The sequence below is a fragment of the Ranitomeya variabilis genome, chromosome 8, assembly GCF_051348905.1.
Source record: "Ranitomeya variabilis isolate aRanVar5 chromosome 8, aRanVar5.hap1, whole genome shotgun sequence".
In the NCBI taxonomy this organism is placed as follows: domain Eukaryota; kingdom Metazoa; phylum Chordata; class Amphibia; order Anura; family Dendrobatidae; genus Ranitomeya; species Ranitomeya variabilis.
In genome coordinates this window covers 120,204,059-120,223,907 of record NC_135239.1, presented here as the reverse complement: position 1 = coordinate 120,223,907, position 19,849 = coordinate 120,204,059, and the positions used below count along the sequence as shown (strand labels likewise).

Sequence of the window (19,849 nt, the reverse complement as noted above, 5' to 3'; positions counted from 1 at the left end):
TTTTTAAACATTCCAAAAATTCCTGTGAAGCACCTGAAGGGTTAATAAACTTTTTGAATGTGGTTTTGAGTACCTTGAGGGGTGCAGTTTTTAGAATGGTGTCACTTTTGGGCATTTTCTGTCATATAGACCCCTCAAAGTCACTTCAAGTGTGAGCTGGTCAGTAAAAAAAATGGTTTTGCAAATTTTGTTGCAAAAATGACAAATCGCTGGTCAATTTTTAACCCTTATAACTCCCTAACAAAAAAAATTATGTTTCCAAAATTGTGCTGATGTAAAGCAGACATGTGGGAAATGTTGTTTATTAACTATATTATGTGATATAACTCTCTAATTTAAGGGCATAAAAACGAAAAATGTGAAAATTGCAAAATTTTCATAATTTTCGACAAATTTCTGTTTTTTTCACAAATAAATGCAAGTCATATCGAAGAAGTTTTACCACTATCATAAAGTACAATATGTCACAAGAAAACAGTCTCAGAATCACCAGGATCCGTTGAAGCGTTTCAGAGTTATGACCTCATAAAGTGACAGTGGTCAGAATTGTAAAAATTGGCCGTGTCACTTAGGTGAAAACAGGCTTTGGGGTGAAGGGGTTAAAGAACATTACGACCACATTCCTGTTGGTAATGCAGTTTGCAATATTATTCAGAGTGTGAGAAACATGAGTGTACTTACTTATCTGCCTCTGGACCTCACGTGGCCGCTGTACATATGCTCCTCCATGCCACCTCTTTTCTGGCCTGGTTGGAGTAATGGACATCTCTCTGATCCCAAATTTCGGGCCTCTATTGCACCAGGACCAGCAGCATTTCCACATTGATAATATTGGCCATGATGCGGAAGACTCCATGTAGGCGTGCGGCAGACTTCCGGGATGTCTGTCTGGGTTTTTCAGCTAATTAGCATGTCTGAGCTTCCTGATTGAGGGCTTGGAAGATTTCCTGTCACCTGCTGTACTCTTGCGTATTTTACGCTAGTCACACTGTTGGTCCGTGTGTAATCCGTATTTTTCTCGCCCCCATAGACTTTCATTGGCGTATTTTTTGCGAAATCCGCTGACAAACGCAGCATGCTGCGATTTTGTACGGCCATAAAATACGATTGCGTAATATATGCCAGATAGAAGCTGCCCCATAGAGAATCGTTGGTCCGTGTGCAATGCGTTGTTTTTGCGCCTCTCATACATCTGTAAAACTCTCTAGTGTGACGCCGGCCTTACAATGCATGCTAAAAAACACACAAAAAAAGCGAGTAAAATGCAAGCAACCTAATCTACTTTTTAGATTCAGAAATGCTGCAGAAAATCTGCAGCAGTGAAAACTTCCTAAAAGCTGCTCATCGTGGGAATGTAGCCTCAGGGCGGGTGCTACATAACACAAGGATTTTAAAAACGAATACCAGTCACTGCCTATACTAGACATAATACAGAAAGGGTATGTTTCCACGGTCAGTAAACGCTGCAGATTGGACGCTGTGTACAGCCACAGCGTCCAATCCACAGCGGCCAGATATTACAGCATAGTGGAGGGGATTTTATGGAATCCCATCTCCACTATGCGTTCAGGAACGCGTAAACGGACATGTGGCACATCTTTCCAGACCGCAGCATGTCAATTTTTCTTGCGGAGACGCTCCGTCTCCACAAGATACCGTATATACTCGAGTATAAGCTGAGACCCCTAATTTTGCCACAAAAAAACTGGAAAAATGTAAAGACTCGAGTATAAGCCTAGGGTGGGAAATGCAGCAGCTACTGGTAAATTTCAAAAATAAAAATGTAAAATTAATTGAGACATCAGTAGGTTAAGTGTTTTTGAATATTCATATTGAATCAGGAACCCCATATAATGCTCCATACAGTTCATGATGAGCCCCATAAGGTGCTCCATACAAAATACGCCCCATATAATGCTCCATAAAGTTCATGGTGGGCCCCATAAGATGCTCCATAATAAATGTATAGATACATATATCCCCGCGCCCGGGAAAGTCTGACATTAAATACACGCCGCCGGTGGTCCAGGTTGCGCCGGGGATAAGGCCTCATGACATTCCTGCTCAATTGGAAGGCCTCATCTGCAACAAGAACATATGGGACTGCTTCAGCATTGGAGCCAGGGAGTTGTCGTGGTGGTGGGAGGTCCAACAGGTTTTCACGTAGCCGCCGACACATAATGGACGCATTGAAGACTCTAGAGTCTCCAGTTCGCCCATAGGCCCCAATATTTACAATTATAAACCTGTAGTTACTGTCAACTACAGCCAACAGAACTACAGAGAAAAACTGCTTATAATTATAGAATTGGGTGCCTGAGTTCGGCGGCTTACGCACCCTGATATGTTTCCCATCCAGGGCTCCAATACAGTGCGGAAATTGACAACCATCAGAAAAACCACAGGCTATTTTCAGCCAATCCTCCATTTTTGGCTCAGGCATCACAAGTTCATGTAGTTTGTCTCATATTTGCACACATGTATTCCGCACTATGCCTGAAATAGTGGATCATCCAATGAGGAATTCAAGATGTAGTCCTGCATAAGATATTCCAGTTGACAGGAATCTGAAAGCACACAAAAAAAAATTAGCTAAGTAACAATGCTTTTCTAAAACCCTAGTAGACAAAAGTGTTATGAGTAGGGTTGAGCGAAACGGGTCGGCAATTGACTCAATTTTCAGAAGTCGCCGACTTTTGGCAAAGTCAGGTTTCATGAACCCGACCTGACCCCTGTGTGGGGTCGGCCATGAAGTCGGCGATCTTCTGAATCTGGAATCGGAATTCCGATACCGATTCCCGATATGTTTAAGATATCGGGAATTGGTATCGGAATTCAGATTTACGTGTAAAATAAAGAATTAAAATAAAAAATATCGCTATACTTACCCTCTGACGGGCCCTGGTACTAACCGGGAACCTTCCTTCCTTAGAATCAGCCTTCCAGGACCTTGCGGTGACGTCGCGGTGACGTCGCGGCTTGTGATTGGTCGCGCGGCCGCCCATGTGACCGCTGCGCAACCAATCACAAGCCGCAACGTCACCGTGACGTCACCGTAGGTCCTGGAAGGGCTGATTCTTAGGAGGGAAGGCTGCCGGAACGAAGCCGAGGGTGAGTATATTCCTACTAGGTATATACTCACCCTCGGACACACCCTGCTTCTTTCCGGCAGCCTTCCTTCCTAAGAATCAGCCCTTCCAGGACCTGCGGTGACGTCGCGGTGACGTCGCGGCTTGTGATTGGTCGCGCGGCCGCCCATGTGACCGCTCGCGCGACCAATCACAAGCCGCAACGTCACCGTGACGTCACCGTAGGTCCTGGAAGGGCTGATTCTTAGGAAGGAAGGCTGCCGGAACGAAGCCGAGGGTGAGTATATTCCTATTAGGTATATACTCACCCTCGGACACGCCCTGCTTCTTTCCGGCAGCCTTCCTTCCTAAGAATCAGCCCTTCCAGGACCTTCGGTGACGTCACGGTGACGTCGCGGCTTGTGATTGGTCGCGCAGCGGTCACATGGGCGGCCGCGCGACCAATCACAAGCCGCGACGTCACCGCAAGGTCCTGGAAGGCTGATTCTAAGGAAGGAAGGTTCCCGGTTAGTACCAGGGCCCGTCAGAGTGTAAGTATAGCGATATTTTTTATTTTAATGCTTTATTTTACACTTAAATATGGATCCCAGGGCCTGAAGGAGAGTTTCCGCTCCTTCAGACCCTGGGAACCATTGGAAACCCAATGCACTGCATTGGGTTTCGAGTTTCGGCCGACCCCGACTTTTTTATAGGATCGGCCGATTTCACTCGACCCGACTTTTGAAAAAGTCGGGTTTCGTGAAACCCGACCCGATCTTATAAAAGTAAAGGTCGCTCAACCCTAGTTATGAGGAAAACAAAAGGCAGGAGACAAGTGTACCTTCCTAAATTTACAATGGATACTAACATTTAACATTTACTACATATTTAGATATGCTTTCATAAAAATTTAATGATATAATTTAAATCAGATGGTTTGAAAAGAAAGCTAGTAACTAAAACATCATCTACATACAGTGTGTGAGTATGGTGAATACATACCGTAATGTAAGGAGAAGACGCTCCTCTGCAGATATGCATTTCCGCATCCTTGTATCCTGATATGTGATTCCAGGACGTACTGTCTCCAACAAGATATCAAATGTGGGTATTGTCATGCAACAGTACTGGCAGAATTTGTCTGGATATGTCCGCAGAGCTGAATATAGCCTGAGAAAATGCCCTTTAGTGAGGCGTTGCCGCAAAAGTGGATGTACCCACATTCTTTTTCTCCTCCTTCGTGGATCAACTATCACGGGGTATGGATGGCCAAAGCGGCGTGACAAGACCCAATTAAATAACACCCGCTGAGTTGGTGTGAATTGCAGGAGGTCATACATGTTGCCCAAGTACCACCAAAACACCTACACAAGCACAGCAACAAAATGGCCATATGGAAGGGTTCCACCTGTTGTAGAGGCCTTAAATAGGATTATGGTGATGATTTAAATTAATTTCAGCCCTCAAAACCGTTAAATGTCCTTTTTGTCTGGTTGTGAGAAAAAAACGCATTACGGATTACATACGGAGGTTAAAAAGCATAAAATACGCAGACACACCCTGCCTACGGCTGACATACGAATCACTGTTTTGGGATCATTTCTGCGTATTACGCATGTAAAATACGGACCGTATTTCCCTACGCTGAGTGTGACGCCGGCCTTATTGTGCTTTTGACGCTGCAGTTCTTGTCTCATTTTGGTATAGTATTTTTAAATAAAGCTACATTGTTTTTGACACTTTCAGGTATCAAACCTTTTGGGCGGACTAAATGTGTTTTAGTGCTTTTTCACTTGTAGATCATCTAATTCTCTGAGAAAATCCATACTTAAAATTCACCGTACGCACAAGAGAAATTGACATGTTCCGAATTTCAAACATTCACAGCAGGTCAGTTTCCAATTAATTAAAAAAAAAAGAACATGAGATTTCTATAAACCCCATTCACTTTGCTTTTAACTGTAAGATGCTGCAATACACAGCATCAAAAACTCATGAGCAGTAAATTGTTTAAGCAATGAGTGATGTGATTATAGTCATTAATAGCAAATGATGTCAGACAAATGTTTACACAGGACGGGAATCGTGAATGAAATGGTTGAATAGCGATTATAATATGAATAATTGTTCACTGTGTTCACCCAGTGTGATTTTTAGGTGTGAGCAATGTTCAAATGATACTATTTACTTTGAATTTATGCGTTTATAAACTATTACACAGGTCAACAAAAAAAAAAAATTTTTCTGGTGTCCAAAATATTTTAATGAATTTGGGGTATTTTTGGGGTGCTGATTCTGAATATGCTATTAGTTTTGCCAGATTGGCTCAAGTTTTTGACATTTTTGGTATCTTATTTATAGCACTTGTTGGTAAATGTGACGCATCATCTCATTAATTTCTTTGGATTAGTACTTGAACTGAGCAGTTCTCAATATAGTTTTGTGTTAATTAGTGTTCTAAAAGTTTGTTCATAGCTTGATTTTTGCACTAACTTTATGTTGTTGTCTGTTTTCCAGTGAAAAGCATGAACTCATCAAGAAGAAGTTGTCTTAACGATCCAGACTCATTCTGTTACATTTGTGGTGAATACACACTGCCAAAACATAGAAGAAACATAACAGACTTCGTAAAAAAGTGTATTTTGCCTATTTTGGGGTTATGCTTGGGGACCAAGACAAGTTTTGGGCACCACACATAGTGTGCAAAGCATGTAACGAATTATTACGAAAATGGAGCAAAGGACAAAGAAAAAGCTTCAAATTTGGTGTTCCAATGGTGTGGAGAGAGCCAAAAAATCATCATGATGACTGTTATTTCTGTGCAGTGCAAGTGCAAGGATTCAATAAGCATAAGAAACGAAAATGGGAGTAACATGGAATCTGCAAGAAGGCCTGTCCCTCATTGTGAAGATGTGCCTGTACCTGTGTTTACCATAAATAACAGTCATCATGATGATTTTTTGGCTCTCTCCACACCATTGGAACACCAAATTTGAAGCTTTTTCTTTGTCCTTTGCTCCATTTTCGTAATAATTCGATACATGCTTTGCACACTATGTGTGGTGCCCAAAACTTGTCTTGGTCCCCAAGCATAACCCCAAAATAGGCAAAATACACTTTTTTTACGAAGTCTGTTATGTTTCTTCTATGTTTTGGCAGTGTGTATTCACCACAAATGTAACAGAATGAGTCTGGATCGTTAAGACAACTTCTTCTTGATGAGTTCATGCTTTTCACTGGAAAACAGACAACAACATAAAGTTAGTGCAAAAATCAAGCTATGAACAAACTTTTAGAACACTAATTAACACAAAACTATATTGAGAACTGCTCAGTTCAAGTACTAATCCAAAGAAATTAATGAGATGATGCGTCGCATTTACCAACAAGTGCTATAAATAAGATACCAAAAATCTCAAAAACTTGAGCCAATCTGGCAAAACTGATGACATATTCAGAATCAGCACCCCAAAAATACCCTAAATTCGATGAAATATCTTTGGCACCAAAAATGCTGTTGACCAGTGTTATACAAACATTTCTGAACAGATTTGGGGGCAATGACTGGATCCCCCTCCTCCATCTCTGATCATGCCTCTCCTGAATCCTGCAATCCAAATGAATGGCTTGAGTCATGACCTACTCAAGGAACAGGATGGAGTATGTATAGCCAAAGCATCCTTTAGTGTATAAAAAAAGGCCTTGTCAAAACTGACACCTGAGATCTGCATCATTCCACAACTCTTCAGTGGACCATTGTCACAACTTGATATTATAGTCCTCAGCAGTACAGCCCCCCTGTGTTAGGTTCCTGATCTTTGCCTCCACAACCTGGATTCTGTCAGGCACGTCGTAGATTAAACCCAAGACATAAAAAAGTCAACATATTTTTTTGTCCCCTCTAGACCCTGAACGGCTAGTTCTGTGTCATGGAGGTGTAGGAAGATGGACCGGGCCAGTGCCTCTCTCGTGTCGGTTACGAAACTATCGGGGATGTCACCATTGTTGCTGGGGGGAAAGCTTTCTGACCCAGACAGACCTTTGCACTCCACTGTAGGGGGCGTGTCAGGCATAAAAGGCACGGTGCAAGGGAAAGTGGGACACTTGGCGGGAAGACAGAGGTTGACTCAATTTCCGTGGGGCTACGCGATAGTCCAGGCCCGCGCTGGAGCTCTTCAGCCCTTGTGTACACTGACTGTGAGTGCGCGACCTAAATCTCACCAAGCGAAACATCTAGATCCGGGTAGCTCTATTCCCGTCACCGCCACTGGACTGAGACACTTTCCGGCGGTGTCAGAGACTGCCTCACATCACGTACGTCGTTCTGGTAACCTATGACCTTGTCTCAGGGAGCTCGGATACTCTGCTTCCATCAGGAGATAGTGCATCAACTTCCTTCAGGAACAGGCCAGAGACTTCACGCATCACTTACGGTGCCACCGTGGGATTTCAAGCTACCACAGCTCGGAAACAATCTGTTGTGAACTCCGTTTTCAGGCTCCCTCTTGTGGTCACAGATGGTATTGTGTGACTTTGGTTTTTTGGCTCCCCCTGGTGGTTTGGTTTATTATCCTGCGGGTCTGCTGGAACAGCTGCCTCGTTATTCACCAGGGAGGCTCCTATTTAGCTCTGCTTCACTTCCACTTGTTGCCGGCTGTCAATGTATTCAGTGCTATTCTGATTACTCCTGATTATCTCGTTTTCTGCCTCTTCAGGATAAGCCAAGTTCTGTTTGAATATTTTTTGCTCATCTGCCTGCAATATGATTTCTGTGTATGAGTCTAGTCCAGCTTGCTAACATGTGATTTCTTTTTGCTGGTAAGCTCAGGGGTACGGAGTTGCTTCCCCCGCACCGTTAGTTGGTGCAGGGGCTCGAGCAATCTCTGCATGGATATTTTGAATAGGGTTTTTTATTGACCGCACAGTTTCCTTCCTATTTTCTGCTATCTAGTATTAGCGGGCCTCATTTGCTAAATCTGATTTCATCTCTGTGTTTGTGCTTTCCCCTTAACTCACCGTTAATATTTGTGGGGGGCTATTCTATATCTTTGGGGTCTTCCACTGAGGCAAGTGAGGACTTACTTTCCCTCCAGGAATAGTCAGTTTCTCAGGCCGTGACGAGACGTCTAGGATTTTTTAGGTAACGTTCCATGGCTGCCTATAGTTGTTTGCGGATAGGATCAGGTTGCGGTCAATCTAGTTACCACTTCCCCAGAGCTAGTAGTCTGTTCAGTTACTTAGCTAGTCCGACCTGCGATCCTTGCCACTAGGATCATAACACAATCATCAATATATTCCCCCTGAGGAAGGCTTATAACCGAAACGTGCGTTGGGGAGGGCGCACGGACCCTGGATCTGGTTTACCTGCTTGCCCTATCTGAGGTAATGTGTATATACTCATGATACTGTTTTACTTGGGCCTCTGGTCCGGTTATGTGGATATCTGTTGGTGCTAGCATTTTTCAGCATAGCAATATGGGCCTTATAGCCCACCATGTACCACTATGGGTTAAACTCTGATCCCGGCTCCGTGCGTCCCTTATATGCTCTTTCAGTGGTGTCCTTGCACATCCTGCGGTATTGAGCCTCACCTGTTTCCTATAAATGGTATGTTTTATATATGTTTATATATTTTTTGCAATAATAAAGCTGATTTTTTATACATCTTTATTTGGGTTTTTTGGTCGTTTTTCTGGGTCTGTTTTGACCCATATCTTTCTTGCTCATAACACAATCAGACTGATAAGTTTACCTGTTTCGTAACCGTTCACATCCTGACATTATACCCAGTTTTACTCCCCTCTTAACCCTTTCTCTCCTTGCGAGGAGTATCCCTTGTAATAAACCCTTTAACTCTTGTTTTGCCTCCTGCTCTTCACTGCATCCCGTGTTCATGCTATTCTACAGAGGGACATAGAAAATACCCAAGTCTGAGGGAGGACCTCCTCACAGAAAGGACATGATTATTTGCAGCCACTGGGACTTATTTCCTGATGACTGGGATCACGGGATAATTAATAGCCTACAGCGCTAACTCAACACACTAAACTGGTCTTTCTCCCCTGAAAATGTATCAGAAAGGTCCAGTACTGGTTCTGGTCACAGAGCGTGTGAACAGGATCCATACTGGCAAAAAAGACAAATGTACAGGCAAATTGTAATATGACGATAGTCACTACTCAAAGACAAGCTATGAGCCTGGGTAGTCAAGAAGTCTGAGGCAAAAAGCCAAGAGGGTACAGCATAGACAGAGGGGTGGGACAAAGGAAACAGTCCGAGGTCAGAATTCCAAGAAGGTAGAGGATCACAACAAGAGGGTTATACAAACAGATTGTCAAGACAAATACAAGGTCGAGCAGCAAATATCAGAATATCAGACTAGGAGCACAGAACAAACACACACCTCTTGAGCAAAGCTACAGTTTACAATGACCGAATATTGCCAGCCAGTTAAATAGTCTGGCAATTTTCTGGAAAGGGAAACATCTAGAGGAAACCCAAACACTAAACTGACAGTCTGACATCCCCCTGTTATCTGTAAGGCAGCTGAACTGTCACTCACAGCGACCCTAGGACACTGTGAGTGACTTGAACATGACACATATATTGTATTTCTCCTATGAATTAAAATTCACTAAAAGTCATTAATAAAAAGCAGAAATATATTAACACACAGTAAATTACAGTGTGCAAGTGTCAAGTCAATATAAAATATCAATTCAGGTGGTTGCTTGTTCTCATGTATTATCAGAAAGACCTAAAATAATGTACCATGATTAGAGGATGGTGGTCTCTCAGCTGAAATAACAAGACAAGGTTACAGAACAGAGAAGAGTTGAGTGACCCATAAAATTCAACCCAGATGTTGTGAAAGTCAATTGGACACTTGTAATTTTTTTGTATACTACATCTTAATAAGGACTTATCTGGTTGACCAATTGTTTAACCACTTAGTGACAAAGTTAATTTTAAGCTTAAAGAGGTTGTCCATTACAATGTGTAGTGGGCAGATCAATATAAACTTTGGAAATAAGACTTTCTTCAAATACCTTTTGCTTCTAAATGTGCCTGTGAGCGGCGCTATCGCTGTCTGCTCATGCTCATCACATGACCCCCGGCTGCAGCTGCCTCTGATGTCCGATGATGTCAGGGCAACTTCTGGAATTAGAAGCTGACTCTGCATAAACAAGGCGGCACCCAGTCTCTCTGTGTGAGTGGGCTGAGCTTCACCTCACGTCAAAGCTCAGCATTGTGTGCGCTCTCTCCTGCACTGCTTTCATTAACTGAGTGCACCAAGCTCTCGCAATACTGGGCTGTGTAATAATTATAGGGGATAACTCAGGAGACTCTTTGCATGGAACAAGACAACTACAGGACACAGTTTTATAAGTGGTAAAGTCTATATTATCACACGGTGATTCAAACAGGTGCAGAGAGAAACTCACGTCCACAACACTTGGTGTAAATATTAAACGCAGCTTAGCAGTCTATAGGGAACTTCAGAGGAAAATGCAATCACGCAGAAAGTCTATGAAGCACAATTATTCTTGAGGATACTTGACACGAATAAGTCCTTGTTCGTTCAAACACAGATAGCTATGCTTATAAGGCAGTTCAAATAATATCTTAGCACAACCAGGGAGGCCTGAATAATAGTCTCAGGTTTTTGCAGAGCAGCAACAGCTTACATGTCCAGCAAATGCAGATGGGAGGAAACACAAGCAGCAGATGAAGGAGGATTACTGGAAACTGGTATATGCAGCAGGAACTCAGAGCAGAGTAGCAGGATCACCACACAGGTTCACAGGAGCAGGTATATAGCCAGGGAGTCACCAGGATCAGGAGCTGGATGTAAGGCAGAATACTCTAGCACAGACTGAAGGCTGGGATGGAGTTTTATAGCAGGAAGACACAGTGCACATGAGACTAAAGACACCATCTTGGAAAAGGGCAGTAATGCACAAAAAGGTAATAAAAAATGTTCAGAGTCCCTCCTTAGAAGCGGCCTCAGGACGATCCTGGACCTGGTTTCTCAGGGAATCTCTGATGAAAACGAGAAATCTTCTGTTAAGCATTGATGTTTTCCACAGGTTCCCAAGAGTCTTCCTCAGGGGGGAAATCCCTGCCATCTTATCAGATATTGGAGCCGATTCCTGCGAATCCTGGAATCAATAATTTCCTCCACCACAAATTGTTCTTGCCCATCAATCACCACAGGCTGCGGAGGTGGCACAACACTTCCCTGGAAGGTATTGGGAGATACAGGCTTTAGTAAAGATACATGAAAAACTGGGTGTACCTTCATAGTCCTAGGCAGCTTCAGCCGGCAGGCCACAGACCTCACAATACAGTTGATCTTGAAAGGGCCAATGAATTTCTGTCCAAGTTTTTGTGAAGGAACGTTTAACTTCAGATTCTAAGTTGCTAACCACACTGAATCTCCTACCTTGAACATGGGTGCAGGTTTACGGAATCTATCAGCCGATCTCTTATAAGGGTCTTGAGCTGTGGTCAGGGATTCCTTCAGAACCTCCAGATTTTGCCTCATCACAGTCAGCCTTTCCTCCACTGCCGGAACCGGAGAATTAATTGGAGACCTAGGTAAGATACACGGATAATAACCCAGATTAGCAAAGATAGTTGTAAATTTAGTGGAGGCGCTCTGAGAATTGTTATATGAAAATTCGGCTAACGGCTGCAACTCCAACCAATCATCCTGGAGATGGCTGGCATAGCATCTTAGATATTGTTCCAGCGTCTGGTTGGTACGCTCAGTCTGACCATTTGTCTGGGGATGGTAAGCGGAAGAGAGACAGACATTAATATTGAGTGCAGAGCAAAACTCCTTCCAGAATCTTGAAGTGAACTGTACTCCATGGTCAGAGATGATCTCATCCAGAACCCCATGCAACCGAAAGACATTCTGTATAACCAAGTTCACTGTATCTTTAGCTGAGGGGAGGCCGGTGCACAGAACAAAATGAGCAGCTTTAGTCAGGCGATCAACTACCACCATGATTGTATTCATGCCCCCCGATGTAGGCAGCTCCACAATAAAGTCCATTGATATAGACCCCCAAGGGCGGGACGGAACAGGTAATGGTTGTAGAAGACCCGTAGGTGCCACACGAGGAGTCTTGTAATGAGCACATACCTCGCAGGAGAGAACATAGTCCTTGGTATCCTTCAGGCAAGTTGGCCACCAGAAGAATCGGCTCAGGAACTCTTGTGTCTTCTGTACCCCCCTGTGACCAGCCAACTTGGAGTCATGTACCAACTTGAGGATCTGCAGACGGACGACCTCAGGGACGTAGATACGTCGATCTCTGAACATGCCACCCTTAAAGACATGATTAATATCCACAGGTGGGTGGGCCAGAAATACATCACCGTCATAAGCCTCCCTGCACTCCTTCCACAAGACCTGATCGTGGATAATTCCGATGAAATTGGCATCACATAGAATGGTCTTGGATGGGGCTCCAGGTACGGAATCCGCAGCATGGATTCGGGATAAAGCATCAGCTGTCCCATTACGAGAACTTGGACGGTACGAGATAACAAAGTTAAATTGATTTAAAAATAAGTTCCAATGAGCCTGATGAGGAGAAAGACATCTAGCGGATCTAAGGAACTCTAAATTGCGATGGTCAGTTAGCACTATGATCTGTTGTGCAGCTCCTTGCAGATGATGCCTCCATTCTTAGAAAGCCGCAATAATAGCCAGCAATTCCTTGTCTCCCACATCGTAATTCTTCTCTGCTGAGGTTAGTCTACAGGAAAAGAAAGCAAAAGGATGTAGCAGACCCTTCTCTCCAGTTCTTTGGGAGAGAATAGCCCCCAAAGCATTATCAGAAGCGTCCACCTCCACAATGAAAGAAAGTGTTGGATCTGGGTGTATCAACAGCGGTGCTGAGGTGAAACAGATCTTAAGCCGATCAAAAGCTTCTTGAGACTGTGAAGACCACTTAAAGGGCTTTTCCTTCTTTGTCAAGGAAGTAATGGGACAGACAATATCAGAAAAATTTCGAATAAAGCGTCTGTAGAAATTTGCAAAACCAATAGAACGTTGGACCTCCTTAATGTTCTTGGGTACCGGCCAGTCGAGGATAGCCTGAATCTTACCAGATTCCATGTTCAGCCCCTGGGGAGAGATGATATAACCTAAGAACTGTATCTCAGAATGATGGAACTCACATTTCTCCTGCTTAATATACAGATAGTTCTCTTTCAGACGTCTTAAAACAGTTTTGACATGTTCTTCATGTTCCTGTAGAGAGTCAGAAAAGATTAGTATATCGTCCAAATAGATCACCACAAACTGGTCCAACAAATCTCTGAAAATGTCATTAGCAAGCTGTTGAAACGTTGCAGGGGCGTTACAAAGCCCGAAGGGCATCACAAGAGATTCAAAGTCTCCATACCGGCATCTGAATGCTGTCTTCCACTCATCCACTGGACGAATACGCACCAAATTATAAGCCCCACGAAGATCCAGTTTAGAGAACACCTTAGCATGGCAGACTCTTTCCAGTAATTCGGGAATCAGAGGCAAAGGGTAACGGTTTCGTATGGTTACCTTATTGAGTTCCCGATAGTCAACACAGGGTCTCAGGGTCCCATCACTCTTTTTTACAAAAAATATCGGTGCCCCTGCTGGTGAGGAAGAAGGACGTATGAAGCCTTTGGCCAGATTTTCATCAATATACTCCTTTATGGCTTGAAGCTCAGGTGCCGCCAAAGGGTATACGTTACCAAAAGGAATAGCTGCCCCAGAAAGCAGCTCAATGGGACAGTCATAATGCCTGTGTGGAGGAAGCTGATCTGCATTCTTCTTGTCACATATGTCAGAGAACTCTTTATATCCTGAAGGTAAAGTAAATACCTGTACATGTGGTTCCGTAGCCGTGGATTCAGGGACAGCTTCTGTTAACGCTGAGTTGCTCCTTGTTGGAAAGATAATCTCCTTGGTCTCCCAGTTGATAATTGGTTTCTGAGAACGCAACCAAGGAATACCTAAAATCACAAGAAAATGAGGAGAAGAAATTAGCAAGAAAGAAAGTTGCTCCTGATGATTAGACTCCAACAAAATTTCAAGGGGTACGGTCTCCTGATCCACAGGCCCAGAGATTAAAGGTGACTCATCAACTGTTTCCATGGTAATTGGAGAGGCTCTTTGCTGAATTTCAATACCATGTTCCTTGGCAAATGCGATATCCATGAAATTGCTACCTACACCAGAGTCAATCATAGCTGCACTGGAAATCCACTGTCCTGAACACAGGATCTTAATAGGGAGAGAACAGTGAGAGTTCTTTTCCTTAAGCTCCTTGGGGGGTGAAGTCATAGAAAGTGAATGGAATACAGCGCTTAAAGGCAGGCTACTTTCAGAGATGTCAGATTCATCATCACAATTGTTATACTCCCCTACCGCTGCTAGCACCTTGTTAGGCCGTCTGGGACACTTAGGACAATTGATCAGAAAGTGTTCAGACTGGCCGCAGTGGAAACATAGACTTTCACGAAGGCGATGCTCCCGGCGCTCATTAATCTTACGCCTCTGAACGGAATCAATTTGCATGGGCACCTCCTCCACCTCCCGAGATGTTTTACCTGCAGGCTCTTTGGAAGGAAGGGAAAAGTTAGAAATGCGGTTAAAGGCAGCAAACTTCTGCCTACGCTCAGTAAGGCGAATGTCTATGCGCACACAATGCTGTATAAACGTTTCTAGCTCTTGTGGTGACTCTGAGTGAGCTAATTCATCTTTTACAATACTAGACAGACCCCTTTTAAAAATAGGCAATTGTGTATAACTGTCCCAATTGGTATCTACCGCTAATCTCCTGAATTCAGTACCATACTCAATAACAGAACGTTTTGCCTAGCGTAAAGACAATAAAGCAGATTCAGCAGTTGCACGGCGATTAGGATCATCAAACATTAATGCCATAGCGGCCAGGAAATCATCCAAGTTATTTAACCGTGGGTCACGAGACTCAATCATCGGATTCGCCCAGGCGAGCGCTCGTGAGGTCAGCAGCATCACTACAAACAATACTTTGGATCTATCATTAGGAAAACGGTCAGCATGCACATCAAAATATGGCATACATTGATTCACAAAGCCATGAAATTTGTCGCAATCACTATTAAATCTGAATGGGGGCAACTTAGGTGGGCTAGCTGGTGGCGGTTGCCCAGAGGGTAAAGTCGCTTGTGCAGCTATTTGCGTGCTTATGTCCTGAAAAGCCCGTCCATACTGGGACTCTATACCAACACGTTTGTTTTCCAGGGCTGCCATGCGGGTGCTTAAAGGGACTCTGTCACCTGAATTTGGAGGGAACAATTTTCAGCCATAGGGGCGGGGTTTTCGGGTGTTTGATTCACCCTTTCCTTACCCGCTGCCTGCATGCTGGCCGCAATATTGGATTGAAGTTCATTCTCTGTCCTCCGTAGTACATGCCTGCACAAGGCAATCTTGCCTTACGCAGGCGTGTACTATGGAGGACAGAGAATGAACTTCAATCCAATATTGCAGCCAGCATGCAGCCAGCGGGTAAGGAAAGGGTGAATCAAACACCCGAAAACCCCGCTTCTATGGCTGAAAATCGTTCCCTCCAAATTCAGGTGACAGAGTCCCTTTAAGTCCTGCAAAGTTTGTCCAACCACTTGTTGATTGTGTTCAATGCTTCCAAACTTCTTTTGCAGACCTTCCACATCTTTCTGCAGTGATCTACGCTAATTATGGAAAACACCTGCTCTAATTTGCTCTCTGCAGTCATTGTTCCAGCAGTCTTCTTTTTTTTTTTTTTAGGCTAGAGTATCATGTAATAATTATAGGGGATAACTCAGGAGACTCTTTGCATGGAACAAGACAACTACAGGACACAGTCTTATAAATGGTAAAGTCTATATTATCACACAGTGATTCAAACAGGTGCAGAGAGAAACTCAAGTCCACAACACTTGGTGCAAATAATAAACGCAGCTTAGCAGTCTATAAGAAACTTCAGAGGAAAATGCAATCAAGCAGAAAGTCTATGAAGCACAGTTATTCTTGAGGATACTTGACACGAATAAGTCCTTGTTAGTTCAAACACAGATAGCTATGCTTATAAGGCACTTCAAATAATATCTTAGCACAACCAGGGAGGCCTGGATAATAGTCTCAGGTTTTTGCAGAGCAGTCACCAGGGTCAGGAGCTGGTTGCAAAGCAGAATACTCTAGCACAGACTGAAGGCTGGGGTGGAGTTTTATAGCAGGAAGACACAGTGCACATGAGACCAAAGACGCCATCTTGGAAAAGGGCAGTAATGCACAAACGGTAATAAAAAATGTTCAGAGTCCTGACAGGCTGTGACGTGAAGCCCCACACAGCCCACTCACTCAGAGAGCCTGGGTCCCGCCTCAATGCTCCTGAGTCAGCTTCCAATTCCAGAAGTTGATGTGACATCACCGGATATCAGAGGCAGCTGCAGTCGTGGGTCACGTGAAGAGGATGAATGGATGCGATAGCGTCCCTCACAGGCACATTTGGAAATGCAAGGTAAACAAAATTTACAAAAACATTTTTTTAGGGACCACATCACATTTGAAGTGACTTTGGGGGCCTATATGACTGAAAATACCCAAAAAGTGACACAATTTTAAAAACTCGGCCCCTGAAAGTGCTCAAAACTACATTCAAGAAGTTTATTAACCCTTCGGATGCTTCACAAGAATTAACGCAATGTAGAAGAAAAATTTAATATTTTACCTTTTTTTCACAAAAATGTTAATATAGCCAAGAATTATTTTATTTTCACAAGGGTCCCCAAAATTTGTTGTGCAATTTCTCCTAAGTACACCAATACCCCATATATGGGGGGGAAACTATTATTTGAATGCATCGCAGGGCTCGGAAAGGAAGGAGCACCGTTTGACTTTTTGAACACAAAATTGACTGGAATCGTTAACAGATGCCATGTTAGGTTTGAAGAGCCCCTGATGTGTCAGAACAGTGAAAACCCCCCACAAGTGATGCCATTTGGAAACTAGACCCTTCAAGGAATGTATCTAGATTTGTGGTGAGTACTTTGGACCCCCCAGGTGGTTAGAGAAAATTATAACGTTGATCTGTAAAAATTAAAAAATATTTTTCTGCAAAATGGTTGAATTTGCCCCAAATTTTTCATTTTCACAAGGGTAACAGGAGCAAAATGGACCATACAATTTGTTGTGCAATTTCTCCTGAGTACACCTATACCCCATGTGTGGCTACTTTTGATGCACTGTGCAAAGCTTATAAAGGGAATAAGCACCATATTGGAGTTTGTATTTTGCTGAAATAGTTTGAGGGTGCCATGTCACAGTGGCAGAACACCTGAGCTGCCAGAACAGCAGAAACCCCCCATAAGTGACATCATTTTACAAACTACACCTCTCAATGAATTCATCTAGGGGTGCAGTTGAGTATGTTGACAGCACACAATTGAGCGCTGAAGAAAGAATAATTACATTTTTAACTCTAAAATTTTGTTTTAGCCCAACATTTTTGTTTTTGTGGCACAGTACAAAACTCAGAAGGGAAGGAGTGCCATAATTTAGTGCACATTTTACTGTTATCTTTTGCGGGTGCCATGATGCACTCAAGGAGTGGACTTTGAGGCCATGTGCACACGTTCAGTATTTTTCGCGTTTTTTTCGCGTTTTTTCGCTATAAAAACGTGATAAAAACGCGAAAAAAATGCTAACATAATGCTTCCTATTATTTACAGGGTATTCCGCATTTTTTGTGCAAATGTTGCATTTTTTTCCGCGAAAAAATCGCATCGCGGAAAAAAAAAAGCAACATGTTCATTAAAATTGCGGAATTGCAGGGGATTCCGCACACCTAGGAGTGCATTGATCTGCTTACTTCCCGCACGGGGCTGTGCACACCATGCGGGAAGTAAGCAGATTATGTGCGGTTGGTACCCAGGGTGGAGGAGAGGAGACTCTCCTCCACGGACTGGGCACCATATAATTGGTCAAAAAAAAAGAATTAAAATAAAAAATAGTCATATACTCGCCTTCGATGTCTTCCCGCCTCTCCGCTGCATGCTGCCGCTTCGGTTTCTATAGCTGGTGTGCGGTGAAGGACCTGCGATGACGTCGCGGTCTTGTGATTGGTCGAGACCGGTCATGTGACCGCTCACGTGACCGCGATGTCATGGAAGGTCCTGAACCACACCGGCATCTATAGGAACGGACGCCTGCAGGTGAGTATAACCATTTTTTTTATTTTTTTTATTATTTTTAAACATTCTATCTTTTACTATAGATGCTGCATAGGCAGCATCTATAGTAAAAAGATGGTCACACTTGTCAAACGCTATGTTTGACAAGTGTGACCAACCTGTCAGTCAGTTTTCAAGCGATGCTACAGATCGCTTGGAAAACTTTAGCATTCTGCAAGCTACGCTTGCAGAATGCTAAAAAAACGCAAAAAAAACGTAAAAAAAAAAATGCGGATTTCTTGCAGAAAATTTCCAGTTTTCTTCAGGAAATTTCTGCAAGAAATCCGGACGTGTGCACATATCCCAAGGGATCTTAGTACTGGAAACTCCCCAAAAGTGATACCATTTTAAAAACTGCACCCCTCAAATACCGTACATTAAAACTGTTGTAAGGAATTTTTTCAACCTTCACTTTTATGGTTTGCAGGTACAATGACCCATTAGGAGAGCTTCTGTCACAAACTTTTATACCATTGGGTAATGAAGAAAAAAATAATTAAATTTTTACTACAAAAATTTAGTTTTAGCCCAAGATTTTACATTTTCACACTGAGGAAATGGGTAAAAATGCTACCAAAATTTTTCATACAATTTCTGCTGAATGTGGAAATACCCCATATATAGCTGTACAGTACTGCTTAACTACACGGAAAGACTCAGGAGGGACGAAGCATATTTTGCCTTCTGGAGTGCAGATTTTCCTGGAATAGTTTGCAGAGCCCATATATAGAGGTCCTAAGTGATAGAAGAGCAGAATACTCCACTCAAGTGACCCGATTTTGGAAATTATACCTCTTTGGAAATTTATCTTCAGGTGTATTGATGATTTGACTCCATGGTTGTGTTCCATAAACTAGCAGCAGTGGATGTTGCTGAGAGAATATTGCAAATCTGCTTTTGTAGTGCCCGTACATTGTAGTGCCCAATACGTTTTGCCCAGCTAGTTCTTCTGGAGACATGAATCCATACATTAAAGAAGTTGTCCACTACTATAACCTTTTTTTTTTTTTTTTCATAAATCTTGCTATTATGTGCCACTGAAAACATCTACTGTGTTTATTTTAGCAATATTACCTTTTATCATGCTGTAGCAGCCCACTTTAGTGCTGGATTCAGCTCTCATGGGGTTAATCGACAACTTCCTTTCTCCTGAGTCATTGTGCTCTAATACTACAAGTTCCATGATGCATTGCACTGTCCTCTAAGCCTGAACTTAGCACACCCTCTCCAAAACACACCCCAACCCCTCCCTCCTCTCCCTCCTCTAGCTTCAAACAGATTTGTGATGTCATTTCTGTCCGACCTCAGCTCACAGCTGTACAATTAGCCTTTCCAGGTTATTAAAATGGGGGATCCCCCCAAAAGTGACGTGGGGTTCTCCTGTATTTTGCATCACTAACCAGGCAAAACTGACAGCTGCAACTCTCAGCTGTCAGCTTCAATAAGGCTGGTTATCAAGAATAGAGGGGTTTATTATTTAAAATAATAATTTAAAAAAGGGCGTGGGCTCTAACTCATTTTTG

General features: G+C 43.1%; 1 protein-coding gene across 6 annotated transcripts in view; it reads left to right on the top strand.

Annotated features, from left to right (window-relative positions):
- The window catches only part of FOXRED2 (FAD dependent oxidoreductase domain containing 2), a 548,573-nt gene that overhangs the window by 294,464 nt on the left and 234,260 nt on the right, over positions 1 to 19,849 (top strand). The window contains exon 8 of one of the 6 annotated variants that reach the window (XM_077278004.1): positions 6,974 to 7,140. The exons of the other annotated variants lie outside the window; for them this stretch is intronic. Coding sequence (XP_077134119.1) covers positions 6,974 to 7,125 — 152 coding nt within the window. The 3' untranslated portion in view covers positions 7,126 to 7,140. Of the gene's footprint in view, positions 1 to 6,973; positions 7,141 to 19,849 lie in introns of those variants that run through there. 6 annotated transcript variants of the gene reach the window in all.